The following is a 16,746-nucleotide window of genomic DNA, read 5'->3' on the forward strand; positions in this document are numbered from 1 at the left end:
TTTTGAACAATGAACAAGTATCATGTTGAAGCTAACAGCTACATAGATTTTCAGATGGTCAGAGGATGAGGTTTGTGTACTATAATAATGCCAGCTGGTTTCCATTATGTTTCCATCATGTCATACATGCAGCAAAAATAACATATGACATCATATTCTGTGGGATTTTCTTTTTGCATTGCGGCATTGTATGTCATCATGAATCCAGGACTACAAATAATGTCATCATCAGCCAAAAGTTGTTGTCATTGTTTGGTTTAATTAATCTAAAATGTTTACATGAACTGATGCATTCTGTGTTGTCACCATGTACATTAATTATATTCATGCATTTGATACTTTTATCCAAAGTAATGGTTTCACTTTATTTTGATGGTCCCTTTAACACATTCTGTTGACTATAAAAGTAACTTTGCACCTACGCATCTACTAACTCTCATTAGAGTGTTAGTGGAGTATTAGTAGACTGGTAGGGTTAGGGTTAGAATAAGTTGACGTACTTGCAAAGTTACTTATAGTCAGTAGAATATCTATTGGGACACCATCACAATAAAGAGTTATCAGATATTAATCAGACAGTCTACTAATACTCTAATGAGAGTTTGTTGACATTTAGGTGCAAAGTTACTTATTGTCAACGTATATAATGTATGTATATATATATATAAAATAATAGTAATTGGTATACTTAATACATATTACTGTACACTATTACATTTTAACCAAAATTCACGATGCTGAGTATAGCTCACAAAGTCATTTTAATAATCCAGGAGAAAAGGTAAATTCACATCCACATGAAAGAATAAAAACAAGGAGTAAAACAAAACAGACAAAAGTAGGACAAAACAGGGGGCTGTTTCATAAAAGACGCTAAGAAAAGACCATTTAAGTTCACGCAATCTCACTAATTTGATCCAGGTTCAGTGAGTCGGGATAATTTGATGTGCATGCGTATTCTTAAGCAGCCTTAAAGTACGTGTGAAATCAGAATTCACAATATTTATTTTGTTAGCGCACATTGTTAGTCTTAAAGGGTTACTCCACCCCAAAATGAAAATTTTGTCATTAATCACTTAATGGCAGATGGACTATTTTGCCGATGCCTTTCGTACTTTTCTGGGCCTTCACAGTGTTATTTACTTGGCAGTCAATGGGACAGTCACAAGCCTTCCGGTTTTCATCCAAAATATGTTAAATTGTGTTCCGAAGATGAATGAAGCTTTTACGGGTTTGGAACAACATGGGGTAAGTGATTAATGACAAAATTTTCATTTTGGGGTGTAGTAACCCTTTAAGGTGAACAATTAATCTGTGCAAGTAAAAACGTTGTGTTTTCCCCAGTGCATAACGGACATGTCACAATTATATTCTTCATCTGTAAATATTAGAAAGTCATGCAAATAGCCTATATCCATTTTGCTGTCAGGAGTGGGTGAGGCTTACGTTAGTGAACGCAATAGAATAATAGCGCAATAATTCTGAGTAAAATATACATTTTGCTAAAATATTAGTTGTTGGACATTAAATGTGACATATGTACAATTTTAATCCTTTATATAAGTGTATTTTTATGATAGCAGTAACTGTAAATCAAATGTAAGCAGGCTAATACAGCCCTACTAGCTCAAATGAGTTAATGTGCATTCCTCTTATCAGCTGAAATGTAGTCTGTTTTCTATTATCTATTTTCATTTTTAATTCAGTGATTTTAACTTTTAATTTAATGTTTTTAATGCTTTAAAAGCAATTTTAGATTGTACTGTTTTAATGTTCTACTAATAACCATAAAAGGTACGGCTGTCATTAAACCCAAGAGACAGGCTGCATGGCTAGAAATGGCTGATCAACTGAATGCGCAAGTAGCAACCATGCTAAAATGTTTTCATGTGTCATAAAAACCATGTCATTAAATCTTGGGCACAGTACATTAAATACAGTCGGTTGTAGCCTATATTTTCATTTAATTGATTTATTATTTAAGTTGCATTTTCTGTATACTTTTATTTTTGGACTAACAATAAAGTCAAATTATTATATGTGAGGGAGTCAGTGGTAATATCATTGCATTCCTATTGGTCAGTGTTAGAGGAACTCAGTTTAGCCTGACAGTTAGCCTGCCCCGGACCAGGGCTGCATTTCCCAAAAGCATTAAGTACATTGTAGACCCATTGCCACCAATGGAACTACGATCAACTTAGGCTTACGATGCTTTTGGAGAACGCAGCCCAGGTTAGTTTCCCAGCACAAGTTGCCACAGTGACTGAGTTTGAGCTATGGTAAATGTGCTTTCGGAAACCAAATCAAGTAACAATAAGTCAGACTAACTGAAATAAGCCTTGCTTATTTGGTAAACTTGTTTTATGAAATAGCCCCCTGGGAGTATAAACAGAAACAGCTGAATGGAATAATTAACTAATGAGTAACCAAGGAAACTAACTAGGAACTCACACAGGCAAATGGGAACAGGGACAGCTAAACTAAAACAGAACATACATGTAACATTAACACCCCAAATACAACTGAGGAGGGAGGGCGGTTGTTCTGGAGGGGGACGAGGAACTAAAGAATACCAAAAAATAGTCCACAGCAAACAATACAGTCCATGGGGGAGTGGAGGGTGGGAGGAGCCAAGGGGAAGCCAGGAGCAGGAGGAACCAGATGGTGGGCCATCCAGCCAGGATGAACCCCCCATGGTGGAGTCACAGGAGGGAGGAGCCATGGTGGAGGCCTTGGAGGAGGAACCAGGGAGACAAGCTCCTGCGATGGAGCTGACGAAGGTGGTGACACAGGTGGAGCCGAGCAGACGGAGAGCCAGGGTGAAACTGGTGGCCTGGAGGGCTGAGGCAGAGATGAGAGCCAGAGGACCATGGCGGAGCTGAATCGACTGAGGCCAAAGGTGAAGCCAAAGGGAAGGAAGAGTCAGACGGAGCCAGAGGAATGGAGGGAGGAGGTGATGCCGAAGGAGTGGAATCCCATGGCTGAGGCAGGTCGACGACTGACCAAGGCAGAGCCGGAGGGACAAAGGAGCCCAGCGGAGCCAAGGTAGAGCCGAAGGGTTGGAGGGCCAAGGTAGAGTCCAGGGCTCAGAGGCTGGAGGTGGAGACAGGGGATCCTCACACCTAGATGGAGCTGATGACTGGAAGGCCCGAGGTGGATCCACACAACTGGGGGGAACAGACTGAGAATGAGCCGAGGGACTGACAGGAGCCAGCAGAAGTGAGGAACAGGTGGATACTGGAAGAGGAGATGGGAGAGGGAGGCTGGGGGAGAACTCAGGAGACGCAGGAGATTCAGGGCTTGGCAGGGCCAAAGGTGACGAGAGAAACAGGGGGTCAAACTCTCCCAGAAAATTAAAAGGCTCAGAGGCCAGTGACAGCTCACCCTCAGTAGCAGGAGTGTGCATGGGGCTCCATTCCATTCCCACTTATTCCACTAAAACTCCCTCAGGGATGTGCAATGTTGCCGGCTCACACACCTGGTCAGATGTGAGGTAGGGCTTGGGCTCCAGGGTGATTGATGACTCACTTCCTCTTGTGCTGGCAGGCTTGGGCTCTCCATCTGCGGTGGGCTCAAGTGATCGCTCCGTGCAGTGGGGTGATGGCAGGCTGGGCTCTGGATTTGGAGTGGGGCTGATGAAATCCTCCTCCATGAGGCAGATGGTGAATGCCAAATTGTTGTTCACCAGCACCTACTTCATGAAATCGGCAAAATTCTCCCGGGAACTGTTCCCCTGGCATGCCTAGGTCCAGATAGTGAGTTTGGTATGCCAAATCCAAAAAGTTTTAAGTGTGGACCTCCAAGGAACGTTGTTCCTTCTCAAGGCATAGGAGCTGGGCGGCAGGTAGATCCGTTGGCGGAAAAAAATTAAACAAAAGAAAGTAAAATGCCACTAAATAACTTTCTGTCTGGTATTCTGTTACGTTCCAACCAAAACTCACAATACTGAGTAGCCCAGAAAGTCATTTTAATAATCCAGGCGAAGTAACATAAGTAAAACCATATCCACATGAAAGGACCCACCAACGAGACCAGACAAAGAGTAGGATGAAACAGGGACTGACTAAACGAGGGAGCTAAACAGAAACAGCTGATTGGAATAATTAACTACTCATGTTTGCCTGAGTAACTTTGATGTTACATATTCTCTCACATTATACGAGTTTCAAGATTTTGCCCAAAAATGAGACTGATGCACATCCAGACAAAACACAAGTGTTGTATGACTATATGGTATTCAGCTTTGTTTCAATCAGTCTTGATTCTCATTATAGCTGAACACAAAACATGTTTCCATCTCACTCTAGGAGCCTCACAGCTTCACTGTCTGAAAGCAATTATATCTAGCCATGCTTTGACAAGCAGCTCACTGGTTTTGCTTCTTTTCCATTAATGTCTGAAACAGTTGTGATTTTGGCTTGGCTGCTGTAGAGCAAGAACGAGATTTATTCAGTGCTGCGGTTAGAAAAGTATTTTGGCTGGAGCAGTAGATGGGCTCACGTCCACCTCTGCTTTGTTTCTTTCCTCTCTGGATCTGCAATAAAAATAACACTTTAAAGAAAGAAACACCACACGATTTTCATATTTTCTGAAATCATATAGGTGGTGCTTGACTTTGCAAAAGTTATCACCATGACACTATGTGGTTGCTAGGGTTGGTTTGGGTGGTTTATAAGTGTTTTCTTTTTCTGTCTGGTATGAAAAGAGACTTGAACCCTGCGTCTCAGTGATGTTCTGCTCTCTAAATATAGCTCACATTCCTCCTTTAAGTGAAAATGGTGCGCCGGATGACTTAGTAAAGTACCAACACAATTCTCCACAACACATAATTTGACAAGACAAGCACTTGTCATTGTGTAATAGTTTGGGTCAGTGACTCTAAATATGAGCATTATTGTTGATTTACTGATATAAAGCATGTTTCAATGCAGCCTCACAGTAATAAACAGGAAAATATGTTGTAAAATTAATCAATTATGAAACAAATCCAATTTCAGCTGTAAAGCAGCTCTACAGAAGACAACAGTGTTATTATTCAGATAAAGTCAGTTCAGTCTTGATTCAGTTCAGTTTAATAAGTGTTAATGTTGCAAAGTGAGTGTCATTATTCAGCTCAGTTCAATTTGAAATTTATGATATAATATACTAAATATATTTTAATTATTTAATAAAATATAGTATCATTAATATATTTCATATATATTAATACATTATGCTTGCTCTCTGCAAATAAGATAAATATAAATTAATATGTATTTATATTTAGTATGTACTGTCGTGTTGTATATTTATTATACATAATACAAGAAATAATGAATATATTTGGCATTTTATATATATATAGACAGAGAGAGAGAGAGAACTGCTTAAAGCATAATTATACAGCCACTACAATATACATCTACAGTATATATAGTATGTATTGCCAGTTGGTTCAGATTGATCAGCTCTTTATTCCTCCTGAACTAGATTATCGAAAGAAGCTTCCATAAAACATCCATGTGTACCTGCATTTAGGTTTGGTGCGTGTCTTCTCAACATAGAGCCCGAGCTCCTGGTTCAGAGGTCTCAGTGTGGCCTGTGGTCTGGGGCCACGATGAACCAGACGACACATGGCTATCTGAGCCCCACTCAGAGGAAACGCTTCAGTCGACATCATCCACAATATACAAAACTCACAGTCCCAAAACAATACAACAAATCAGATGAGCAAGGAAAGTCACAAAACATGAAGTTTCCAAGATGATGGTTCACAATCACATTCCATGAGTTGCAGCATTTTGCTGTGAGCAGAGTGTCATCTTTAAAATGTAAATCCAGGTTAATAGCCAATCGAACAGTTCTCAGACTTTCTCAGTTGGATCCAATGAAGAACATGCACACTGGACTCTTCAAAAGCACCACCAAACGCCTCTGAAACTTCATAAACAACTGCTAGTTGACACTTCCAAATGAACTCCAGATATCCATTGAGATCAAAGAAAATCATCCCACATGAGCGCTGACCAGCAGGACGACTGCTCCCGGGAGAGCTGGAAGCTGCCCTAATTCTCCTGAAGGACACCTAGGGCACAGGCCAGCTAATCCTGTTCCTGCTGACCCAAAGAGCTCAAACACAGGAGATGGCATGATAAAACCTCAACAAATGCAGTCATTGCACCATAAGTAACAAAATGTCTAAGGAAAAAAAACACACTGAATGCATCGAATCTGCCTAAATTGATCTGATGTTGGTTACAGATGTCTATAAATGATTTTGACCTCATGCTTTATTCTGTTTGGACACCCAAGAAGCCCTTTGTGTTTCACATGACAAACATGAAGCTCTACATACAAACCACCAGAATGATAAATCAAATTTCTCTAGAACATTTGTGGCATGACTGCGGTTTGCAAATTGCAAGTTACAAATCAAACATATACCCAGCTACCAGGGAACATTCTCAGAACTTTGGGTACTCTTAAAATGTTTGTTCAAAGTTATCTGGTCTTTAATAATGTTCTCAACCTCAACACAAAATAATTATTTATACAATGTTCAGGGAACTTTTTTTCTGAAATGTTAAATGATATGTTAATGTTCCCATAATATTTGCAAAATTATCAAACTTAATTTTCCTTTAAAGTTCAAATAATCAAGAAAAAAAAAAGGGAACATTCAAAAATTACATTTTCATAACTTTCAAAACATTCTTAGAACATTTTCAGTAGCTGGGTATACAACAGTTAGTTTTGGTCCTTGAATCAAATGAATTGGAGCAGCATTTCAAAAGTGCTGATATACAGTCCAACAGAACTGTTTGTATCATTGCGCTTGTCTGCATTTCTTCCAGAGAGATTATCTGTCTATGTGTTAATGGTGGGGATTTTACACTGACTCTTCCTGCAGGTTACTTTCGGAGTCATTCACACAAGCGTTATGTTCAAAAACACTGATTCATTAATGAACGAAACAATCTGCATGAATTAGTCATTGAATTATTCACTCAACCAAATTAATTAAAACCACTGATTCATTTAGGAATGAGACAAGCTGAATGAGTCACTGAATCATTCAAACAACCAATTTGTTCAAAAACACTCATTCGTTAAATTACAAAACAAGACACATTAACAAGTCATTGAATCATTCACTCAACCAGTTTATTAAAAACCACTAATTCATTAAGGAATGAAATGAGCAGCATGAATGGGTCATTGAATCATTCACTCAACACTTGATTCATTAAGGAACAAAACATGCTGCATGGATGTTAGTGAACTTATAAAAAACACTAAATGTAAGTACCTCAAAATTAACTTCTTTTTTAATGAACTGTTGTATAACAGTAATTTCACATAAGCGAGTGCTGTCTGTGATTACCTGCAGCCTTGTGCAGCGCTCCTGCTTATGTCATGTGTGAAAGATATTTCTTTATTAGCACCTGCTGACTTTACATTGAAGACTTTAGATCGGAAATGTGGCACACATTGAGAGGCTTAGCAAGTCATGCAGTTCAGGAAGCGCATGTCACTGAGCATGTGACATGCACTCACAGAAAGGCCATCATTACCCTGACATGCACACTTTTGATCTCAGCAGCGTAAGTGTGTGTGAGACATCCGTCTAGTGTCGCTCCACAGCATGTCACAACCTCGCTCTCTCAATTAGGTTAAAGGCTGAGATCCTGCATGAATATGTAACGCTCCACATTTTCAATATGTACAACATCAAACGAGGGCCTTCATCATAAAAGTGGAGAACACCAGCTCTTATGTACTGTTGAATGCTGTTTTTGGAATGTAAATAATTTCTGAATTCTAAAGGTGTGGGATAAATTTGCTTTGGTTGCTTTTCTTTGATTAATCAAACAGGTCTACACAGCTGCTCTTTCTAATAGTTTTGTGGATTATTCGCTGGTTAATCCCCAAATTACAGCTAATAAGATTTGGAACAACTAGGATTAAGTATTTGAGTATTTAGTAATTAGCTGAGTGCTCTGACATTATTATTACACTGAATGTAATAAGGTTATACACTCACTGACACAGTAAGTCAATGTAGTATGTTTACTGTGCAAATTGTCAGTATGCATTGAATAGCAGGACTGTATTAGTCAAAACATGCGGTACACAAGAGAGACAGGGCGAGGAAGAACCCATCATCAAGGAGCGTTTGTTGAGCACAATGTAATGAGGTCATGTGTCAGCTATGACATCATGTGTAACAAGCTCATCAATGGGACAGTCTATACATTTATAATTGCTACTAATAATAGTCTGCATGCATACTATTAATAAAAACTAGTTTGCAGAATATACAGAGTGTAGTGCAGTCAGTAGCACCCCATTCAGCTGGTAAAGAGTTAAAAAGAGTAAGATCAAAGCCAAGCATACAAACTCTAGTGTACTGGCCAAATAAAACACCTCCCCAAAGCCAAGTCGGGTGGCTCAGAAACAAAATGGACTAGAGAAAACAAACAAAAAAATGGTATGATTTACACTTCTAGTTTCCACAAGGTAGCCACAAGTCTGCAGTTTAATTAACTATGCTTGCCTTAGATTTAGTGCTAAAATTTGGAAGAATTTTAAACTTCTAAAATTCATAGATTATGTCAGGCCAAATAGGACCACTGCACATCTTAAAAGAAAGTTTTAGTTATAGCTGCAGACAATATATATATATATACTGCACACACACATTCATACATATACATACATACATACATATATATATATATATATATATATATATATTATATACATACATACATATACAGTACATATACATACAGTATACATATATATATATATATATATATATACAGTGAGAAAATAAGTATTTGAACACCCTGCTATTTTGCAAGTTCTCCCACTTAGAAATCATGGAGGGGTCTGAAATTGTCATCGTAGGTGCATGTCCACTGTGAGAGACATAATCTAAAAAAAAATCCAGAAATCACAATGTATGATTTTTAACTATTTATTTGTATGATACAGCTGCAAATAAGTATTTGAACACCTGTCTATCAGCTAGAATTCTGACCCTCAAAGACCTGTTAGTCTGCCTTTAAAATGTCCACCTCCACTCCATTTATTATCCTAAATTAGATGCACCTGTTTGAGGTCGTTAGCTGCATAAAGACACCTGTCCACCCCATACAATCAGTAAGAATCCAACTACTAACATGGCCAAGACCAAAGAGCTGTCCAAAGACACTAGAGACAAAATTGTACACCTCCACAAGGCTGGAAAGGGCTACGGGAAATTGCCAAGCAGCTTGGTGAAAAAGGTCCACTGTTGGAGCAATCATTAGAAAATGGAAGAAGCTAAACATGACTGTCAATCTCCCTCGGACTGGGGCTCCATGCAAGATCTCACCTCGTGGGGTCTCAATGATCCTAAGAAAGGTGAGAAATCAGCCCAGAACTACACGGGAGGAGCTGGTCAATGACCTGAAAAGAGCTGGGACCACCGTTTCCAAGGTTACTGTTGGTAATACACTAAGGCGTCATGGTTTGAAATCATGCATGGCACGGAAGGTTCCCCTGCTTAAACCAGCACATGTCCAGGCCGACTTAAGTTTGCCAATGACCATTTGGATGATCCAGAGGAGTCATGGGAGAAAGTCATGTGGTCAGATGAGACCAAAATAGAACTTTTGGTCATAATTCCACTAAACGTGTTTGGAGGAAGAAGAATGATGAGTACCATCCCAAGAACACCATCCCTACTGTGAAGCATGGGGTGGTAGCATCATGCTTTGGGGTGTTTTTCTGCACATGGGACAGGGCCACTGCACTGTATTAAGGAGAAGATGACCGGGGCCATGTATTGCGAGATTTTGGGGAACAACCTCCTTCCCTCAGTTAGAGCATTGAAGATGGGTCGAGGCTGGGTCTTCCAACATGACAATGACCAAGCACACAGCCAGGATAACCAAGGAGTGGCTCTGTAAGAAGCATATCAAGGTTCTGGCGTGGCCTAGCCAGTCTCCAGACCTAAACCCAATAGAGAATCTTTGAGGGAGCTCAAACTCCGTGTTTCTCAGCGACAGGCCAGAAACCTGACTGATCTAGAGAAGATCTGTGTGGAGGAGGCCAAAATCCCTCCTGCAGTGTGTGCAAACCTGGTGAAAAACTACAGGAAACGTTTGACCTCTGTAATTGCAAACAAAGGCTACTGTACCAAATATTAACATTGATTTTCTCAGGTGTTCAAATACTTATTTGCAGCTGTATCATACAAATAAATAGTTAAAAATCATACATTGTGATTTCTGGATTTTTTTTTAGATTATGTCTCTCACAGTGGACATGCACCTACGATGACAATTTCAGACCCTCCATGATTTCTAAGTGGGAGAACTTGCAAAATAGCAGGGTGTTCAAATACTTATTTTCCTCACTGTATATATATATATATATATATATATATATATATGTTGGGTGCTGGCCCTTTAATAATGTTGTTTCAGTGGGCTCATGTGATTGCTGAGGGAGAGACAAAGATAGGCCATGTTGTTCTGCTGTAGCTTGTTGAACTTCTAATGATTTCACATTAAAGTATGATTTAAACTACATATTCCCAGTGTGTTTGACCGCACAAATGCACATATAAATGTACACGAATTCTGAACTACAAGTAATCAACAACAACCACCAAAATGTGTACAGTGTGAGTTCTGCACTAGTGGAATAAATGACAAAATCAAGTTCCAAGTTAATGTTATCGTTTCACGGGTAACAATATATATATTAGAACTTGATTTTGTTGTATATATATATAATTTCCAACTCATGATTCTTAACAATGGTACAATAATGTCAGTCTTAATGTCAGTCAGGTTATATCAAATGAACTATAACACATAACTCAGCTAAACCCGGAAAACTAATACATTTATTTCTCTCCTTAAGAGCCGTCATTCCTGCGGCTGAACCTGTCATGAACTGGACCATTTGTTCTGACAATTATTGCATAATGAAGAGATGTGAGCTGTTTCTTACTGTCAGTGTGATTGACTTGAACACAGTTTGAAAACAGGAAATTTTACTTATCAAAACACTGTGGCATGTGTGTCCTCATGACCTACTACTGATATAACAACCTGTTCAAACTATGAAAGCATCAACAGCTGAATCATGATCAAGAGCCTTGCTCGGCACAATTAAGAAGCTAACTTTCAAACTAAGAATGCCACTGCTTCAGTTGTTTTCCTTATGCATCTCTTGTCATTAGAATTCTGGATTTCATAATCATTTGTTTTGCTGCAAAGTAAATTGATCAGGCATAAAAGTTTACACTGTGTGTATATATATATATATATATATATTGCGCACAAAACCCCACCCCTACCCTAAACCTAACCACTTCTCAACAATATAAAACACGTATCAGGCAGATAAAAGTATCATTTATTGCAAAAACTCTTTTTATTGCAAAAAATTTTACCGCTCTGTGAACACTGTCAGATCTCATTCAAAAGATAAATTCGAACTGAACCCAAAACACTTTAATTTTGTTTTAACACAAATAATAAAATTAGACCAGATTAAAATGACACCTCACTTATCAGATCTGAAATCACCTGTAACCATGGTGGTACACACCATTGAGGTCCTAGGTATGTTTTCCAAGGTATAGCTATAATAAAAGTTGTTAAATAATAAATGTAACTGTAAATAGCTTTGGTGCTGCAACAGTATTGTACAATGCCATGATGACCCCCTCATCTCAGTTACTCATTGGTCTAACAGCACTTGTCAATATCAAAACAACTGAGATGGCCAATCAAATCAAAAAAGGCAGATGCCCTCTACAGGAAAGGACAGTCGACTTTACTTCCTGAGAAGACAGGGTTCCTTTAATATCTGTCAGAAGGTATTGCAGATGTTCTACCAGACGGTCTTCCTCTTCTATGCTATGGTATGCTGGGAAAGGAGCATTAAGCTGGTGAAGAATTCTGGTGAATAAGTCTGGTTCTGTGGTGGGTGTAGAATTAGATTCCTTAACATCTGTGGCAGAGAGCAGGACTCTTAGAAAGCTTTTGTCCATTTTGGACAACATCCATCACCCACTGCACAGTACCATCTCCAGGTAGAAGAGCACCTTCAGCGAAAGGATGCTGTCTTTGTCCTGTTCCACAGACAGACTGAGGATGTAATTTGTACCTGGATGGGAGACCTCCTGGGAAAACTAAGTTGCTGTTGGAAGAGGTGTTAGTGAGGCCAGCAGGGGGTGCTCACCCTGCAGTCTGTGTGGGTCCTAACGCCCCAGTATAGTGACGGGGACACTATACTGTAAAAAAGCACCGTCTTTCGGATGAGATGTTAAACCGAGGTCCTGACTCTCTGTGGTCATTAAAAATCCCATGACACTCATCGTAAAGAGAAGGGGTGTAACCCCGGTGTCCTGGCCAAATTCCCTCCACTGGCCCTTGTCAATCATGGCTTCCCAATAATCCCCATCCACTTGATTGGCTCTACGACACTCTCTCCTCTCCACCTGTAGCTGGTGTGTGGTGAGCGCACTGGCGCCGTTGTCCTGTGGCTGCCGTCGCATCATCCAAGTGGATGCTATACACTGGTGGTGGTTGAGAAAAGACCCCCCACATGATTGTAAAGCGCTTTGGGTGTATTGCAATACACATTAAAGCGCTATATAAATGCCTCATTCATATATATATATATATATATATATATATATATATATATATATATATATATATATATATATTTATTTATTTATTTATTTTTATTTATTTATTTATTTTTTTTGTATAATATGGACACTTAACAGTTCATTACCAGTTTAATCATCTTGTCTGCTTGTCTTGATTTAATTGTTGCTACTGGATACTTGAATTTCCCTTGTGGATTAATAAAGTATGTATCTATCATCTATCTATAATTTACCATATGATGCCAAACCCCCTACAAGCTCAGTTTTTGGACCTCAGTATTACTAAATCCCTGCATACGGCCATGCCTGTAACTGAAAAACTGATGAATATTTTAGCTAAAATTATAATGAGACACATTGGTCGATATAGCAATGCTAAGGGGAACTTTTAGCATCTTAATAGTAACACAAAAAGTGCTTGACTACACTTCAGTTTTTGACACCTGCTGACTGAGAACAGATCGGATATAACTACAAGAAAACTGAACTAACTGTAATTATAGATCTAATATGCAATGCAAAAGCAATAGTTGTTTTTCATCAGATATCTAAATAGCATGTCTCTCGTTCATCACTATTACAGTTTAATGGGTTTTATAAATATAAAGAGTATTCTACATAAACTAAATTTATTTATTTTTAAATTAAAATATAATTTAACACAATTTATGAATAAGCAGAAGAATATTGACTATAAACAATGTTAAGGGATTATATTTTCCAGTCAAAACCGTTAGTAGCCTATCAATATTTTAATGTGTGATTTATTACAGGGCACTAAATGTTACACAGTTATCATGTGAGATAAGCAGGAAAATTCCAAACTTAATCAATATAATATAACAAGTTAAGTAATAAATAATTTTACAATGTACATTGTAACTATTGGTCATAAAAACCCAAATTTGTTAAATATGGGGTACAAGAACCATACTTGCCATAGATATTGGTGGACCATCAATTTTCAGATTAGTGCTCAATAAATATAGTAAATATAAAGATCAATAAGTTTGATCTTACCTCAGTCCTAAATCTGTAGCCTTGAAAAGTGCAAAAAAAGCTAATTACCATTACTAAACAAGCTGAACCCTGAATTAATACATTACACTGACAATTTATCAACTATTGAGTGGATTCTACAGTAGTTGCTTCAAACAAGCTTTGTGCCAGCAGTGATTCATTCAAAAGGTTTAAGTGTTAAAGGTCAGTGCCAAATGTCTAACTCTCACATTATGAATCTGTGGATTATATTTGTGATGCTGAGACTCTTTCCTGTGATGCTTTTAGACGTCTGTACTGAATGAAGCTCAGACTTGAGTCAATGGAGGCCGATGACTCACTGCTCTGTCATCACACACACCGAGCGGAGAGAGATTTCTATAGTCGCTATGAGGCGTGACGTACACACATATATACACAAATCACTATGAACTGACGTTCTTGGTCTGCAAATCTCTCTTTGTTATTCATTGTGTGCCATCTTCACGTCTTGAAAGGTAATAGTGTTTCTTATTCCTTATGATGCAATTCTGTTCCCACAACATACCACTCAAATGAGATGTCAACAATTACAACATCACTGTCAACCAAAACATTTTCCCCAGGCGTCAGAAAGTTTGTTCACCACTGACCATGTTCTGTTTTCTGGCCTCATGCATTACAAAATTCCCCTAAACATTCATAGGAATGATGGAAGCATGCATAATTTCAGTGCACTGTCATTGAATATTATTGAAATCAGTCAAAAGCAACTGTTCAAGACTGTTGTTTGGGACTTTCAGAATGCAAGACGCAGCAACAGTGAGATCTGTCAGAGCGGCGTAACTGTTCGACACGTATGCAAAGACCAGGGCAGAGGTGCAAAGAGCATTGCTGAACATGCAAATGTCTCTGTAAACAAAGAGAAACTGCCTGTTTAAGTTGAATATCACTCTCCTGCCGTGTCTAATCTGTCTTATGTGGTTTTAGCCCTAAACAGACCACAACGAGCCCAAACAGTGGCTTTTGCATCTCAATCTGTGCAGTCTCTGCCAATTTGACAGCACTGTCTTCAAGAGAATCATGCCCACGTCTACAAGCTGAAGACAGGCCCTCCCTCATGCAAACGCAAGCCGGCAGACCCTCTCCTCCCGCTCCTGGTTTTCTTCCACCTCCCCCCATTAAGAGCTGCTCTTTCTCTCGGTCTGCAGCAGCTCAGACCCCCATCCCCCCTGCTGTGAGCTCCTACCTCGAGTGGAGCCGCTTGCTGGCCAGATCCGAGTCCATGCTGCTCGCCGACTGAGCCATTGGTGAGCTGTAGGAGCCGTAGAGAAACTCCAGCTGCTCACTGCTTCCCTCTTCCTCTGGGGCTCTGAGCAGACGCACTTCAGTCCTCTGTGAGTGTGTGAGTGTGTGTGTGTGTGTGTGTGTGTGTGTGTGTGTGTAATGGCAGCTGCTGAGGAAGTGAGGTATTGTGCCAATAGACCATAAAAGGCAAGTCCCTCCTCTGAGTGACGCTGGTGAGCAGGAAGCAGAGAGTGTGTGTGAATGTGAAAGTAAATGTATGTGCTACATACACACTTACACAAACATATGCTATCTCTTTTCTTATTCACGCTCTGTGCACTGGAAGATTCTGTCACTAAGACAAATTACTTGTGCGTATAAGCATATTTATATGTGATAAATCACTTTCTGATTCTCATAGATCATGCTTCATGCATGCATCCAGAGGAGCATTTGGTCACTCTTGCTCTGTTGCAATTTCAAAGCTCAGAAGACTTGAAAATCCTGTCATTATTTACTCACCACCCTCATGTTGTTTAAAACTTGTATGCTGTTATTTTTCTGTGAAACACAAAAGTAGAAAATTAGAATCTTAAAAAGTAACAAAAGTTACCATGCGTATATGTTTATGCATTCAGCAGAAGTTTTAATCCAAAGCGACTTACAAAAAGCAATTCACCAAAAAGCCAACAACATTCACAATATACTGTACAATACTAGGTTTATTAGACAACTAGATTATGAAGCAAGCTGAAGAAGAGAAAAAATGCAGAATTGAAATAGAATTATTCCAAGTGTTCTGAAGTCATGCAATGTTTTTTGTTTGAGTAACATGCCCAAATTCCTTAAATCACAGTTTACCGATAATCATCCACACAGCTGGTGCAGGTGTCAAATCTATGGAATCTCATAGAATTGTGAGCTATAATCTTGCAATTGCAAGAAAAAAAAGGTAGAATTCTGAGTTTATATCCTGTAATTCTCATATTTCAAAGTCAAAATTGTGAAACAAAAAGTTGCAGTTACTTTTCTTATTTATTTTTTATTTATTTTTTTATTATTCCATAGCAGAAACAGGCCTATAAAAATTGTGTTGATGTGTTGCACCAACATTGACATCAATGATGCCAAAATTCTCTTGGTTCTTGCATTAAAATATGTGGAGAAAGAAACTGGAGAGTTACAGTCCGTTAATTACAAACCACATGCATATATATCATATTACTTTAGAACACCTGGAATATAGTGCAGAAACATACTTGTCAATATTATGATCTTTTAAAGGTGTTTTCTTAGTTCTTTTTTGAGCTTCAGATGTTATTGAATGGAAAAAAGCTAAAGATCCTACAAAAGTTCTAATTTTGCATGCCACAGAAAGGTTTGGAATGACATGAGGGTAAATTAGAACCAAATTTTCATTTTGGGGGATCTACAGTTTTAAATGTGTTTTCAAACATTTTGCAATTTAGTTTCTTATCTTATATGTTGTGTCAAATAAAAAAGGAGAAACTAATGAGTCAATCTGTTATAGTTCTATACTTTTACTGTATGACATTAATGTGGAGATCATTTAAACTTGACGAAGGTTTGTATTGAGATCTAAGACTTTTGACATTGGTATCTTTTAAAGCCTAAACCTCTCTAAAAGAGATTTCAGTATCTGTTGTTGTCATGCAGATCTGTTGTATTTAGTGTACACACTGCCTGAGTGTTTGTCAAACCCTCATTCATAACGCTTTCCAAAAAACCCTCAACAAAAATGAGAAAAACAAAACTTACATCAAAGGTTTGGTCTGTCAACAGATGAATGAGATGAA

General features: G+C 38.6%; 1 protein-coding gene across 2 annotated transcripts in view; it reads right to left on the minus strand.

The window, feature by feature from the left end:
* Positions 1–15,060, minus strand: part of gpsm1b (G protein signaling modulator 1b) — a 31,463-nt gene extending 16,403 nt beyond the window's left edge. The window contains exon 1 of one of the 2 annotated variants that reach the window (XM_058775063.1): positions 14,892–15,060. In XM_058775063.1, the coding sequence (XP_058631046.1) occupies positions 14,892–14,950 (59 nt within the window). In that variant the 5' untranslated portion in view covers positions 14,951–15,060. The remainder of the gene's footprint in view (positions 1–14,891) is intronic. The other variant, XM_058775064.1, reaches the window with a different exon arrangement.
* Between the last annotated feature and the right edge of the window lie 1,686 nt (positions 15,061–16,746).

The sequence above is a fragment of the Onychostoma macrolepis genome, chromosome 05 (assembly GCF_012432095.1).
Source record: "Onychostoma macrolepis isolate SWU-2019 chromosome 05, ASM1243209v1, whole genome shotgun sequence".
In the NCBI taxonomy this organism is placed as follows: Eukaryota; Metazoa; Chordata; class Actinopteri; order Cypriniformes; family Cyprinidae; genus Onychostoma; species Onychostoma macrolepis.